Below are 1,217 nucleotides of genomic sequence, written 5' to 3'. Positions count from 1 at the left end.
CTGTTTGTAATAAGAGCTCACCTATAAATTACGCAACGCTCTAGGGGAATGGGTGATTTTGTCACGTCTCGTCGGGGCTTGTTACTTAAGAGTTACGATGTTCTGACGAGAGAGGGGGAAGGGGGTCCAAAATTGCATGACTTAAATTATAGACGTCACTAAGACGCTTTTGTGATTTCCAACTGAACCGTTCAAATGAGATTTCTTTGTAAGGGAATCTCATTAGAACCGCTGATCTTAATGATAATTATTATAGTGATCATTGGTATAATCGGTAAAGCTTCCGTAAATTGCGCGTAAAATGTTGGAGGCCGACGAAAGTTGTAAACAATAAGTGTCGCATTTGTTCAAAAAATTTACAGTAATTGTTATTAGAATCAAGATATTTATCTATCTGAAGAACTATCTTTATTTATAAATAATATAATTATATATTTTTGTATATCTCTTTTAAATGTAACCTATAAAAAGCTAAGGATAAAATCAAAAAGCTTTATCATATTTTATCATTCATTGGACTATTTTTAAATTTAAATTTAGATTCAAACATGGCAATTATATTGGAATAATATTTTGTCTAAAATATAAAAATTTGAGACAATTTTCTATTTTAAAATCTTGGTTGTGAAAGCTAAAAATTGTTTATTAGAGATAATAAAACATTTTTTACCCCTATTATTGTCTTACAACATTTTATCAACTTAAATCCTTAGTTATTATAAGAACTAATCCCATTGCAGATACCTGATTTTAATAGATATCTTTAATGGATTTACCATATATAAATTATATATATATATATATATATATATATATATATATATATATATATATATATATATATATATATATATATATATATATATATATATATACATATTATGTATTTAAGTATAGATAAAACTACAATGAGCAATCTGTCAAGCGATCCAAGACGTCCAAATCGTATTTATCGTTACAAGCCTTCCTCTAATAAACCTGGTGATGACCCAATAGCTGACTATCTCAATCTATTGGGAATGGTTTTTAGTATGTGTGGTTTAATGATGAGACTGAAATGGGCTGCATGGGCAGCTGTGTATTGTTCGTTTATTAGCTTTGCAAACTCAAGAGCTTCAGAAGATGCTAGGCAAATGTTTAGCAGTTTTTTATTATCTGTTTCTGCAATTGTGATGTCATATTTACAAAACCCACAGCCGATGGCAGTTAGTTGGTAG

General features: G+C 29.1%; 1 protein-coding gene across 1 annotated transcript; it reads left to right on the top strand.

Moving 5' to 3' along the window:
* Nucleotides 1–881: 881 nt before the first annotated feature.
* LOC124806199 (PAT complex subunit Asterix) lies at nucleotides 882–1,217 on the top strand. The gene has a single exon (XM_065801931.1). The coding sequence runs from the start codon at nucleotides 882–884 to the stop codon at nucleotides 1,215–1,217; it is 336 nt and encodes a 111-aa protein (XP_065658003.1).

This window comes from Hydra vulgaris, chromosome 07, assembly GCF_038396675.1.
Source record: "Hydra vulgaris chromosome 07, alternate assembly HydraT2T_AEP".
NCBI lineage: Eukaryota > Metazoa > Cnidaria > Hydrozoa > Anthoathecata > Hydridae > Hydra > Hydra vulgaris.
Note: the sequence above shows the minus strand (reverse complement) of the source record. Positions and strands in the feature narration are given on the sequence as shown.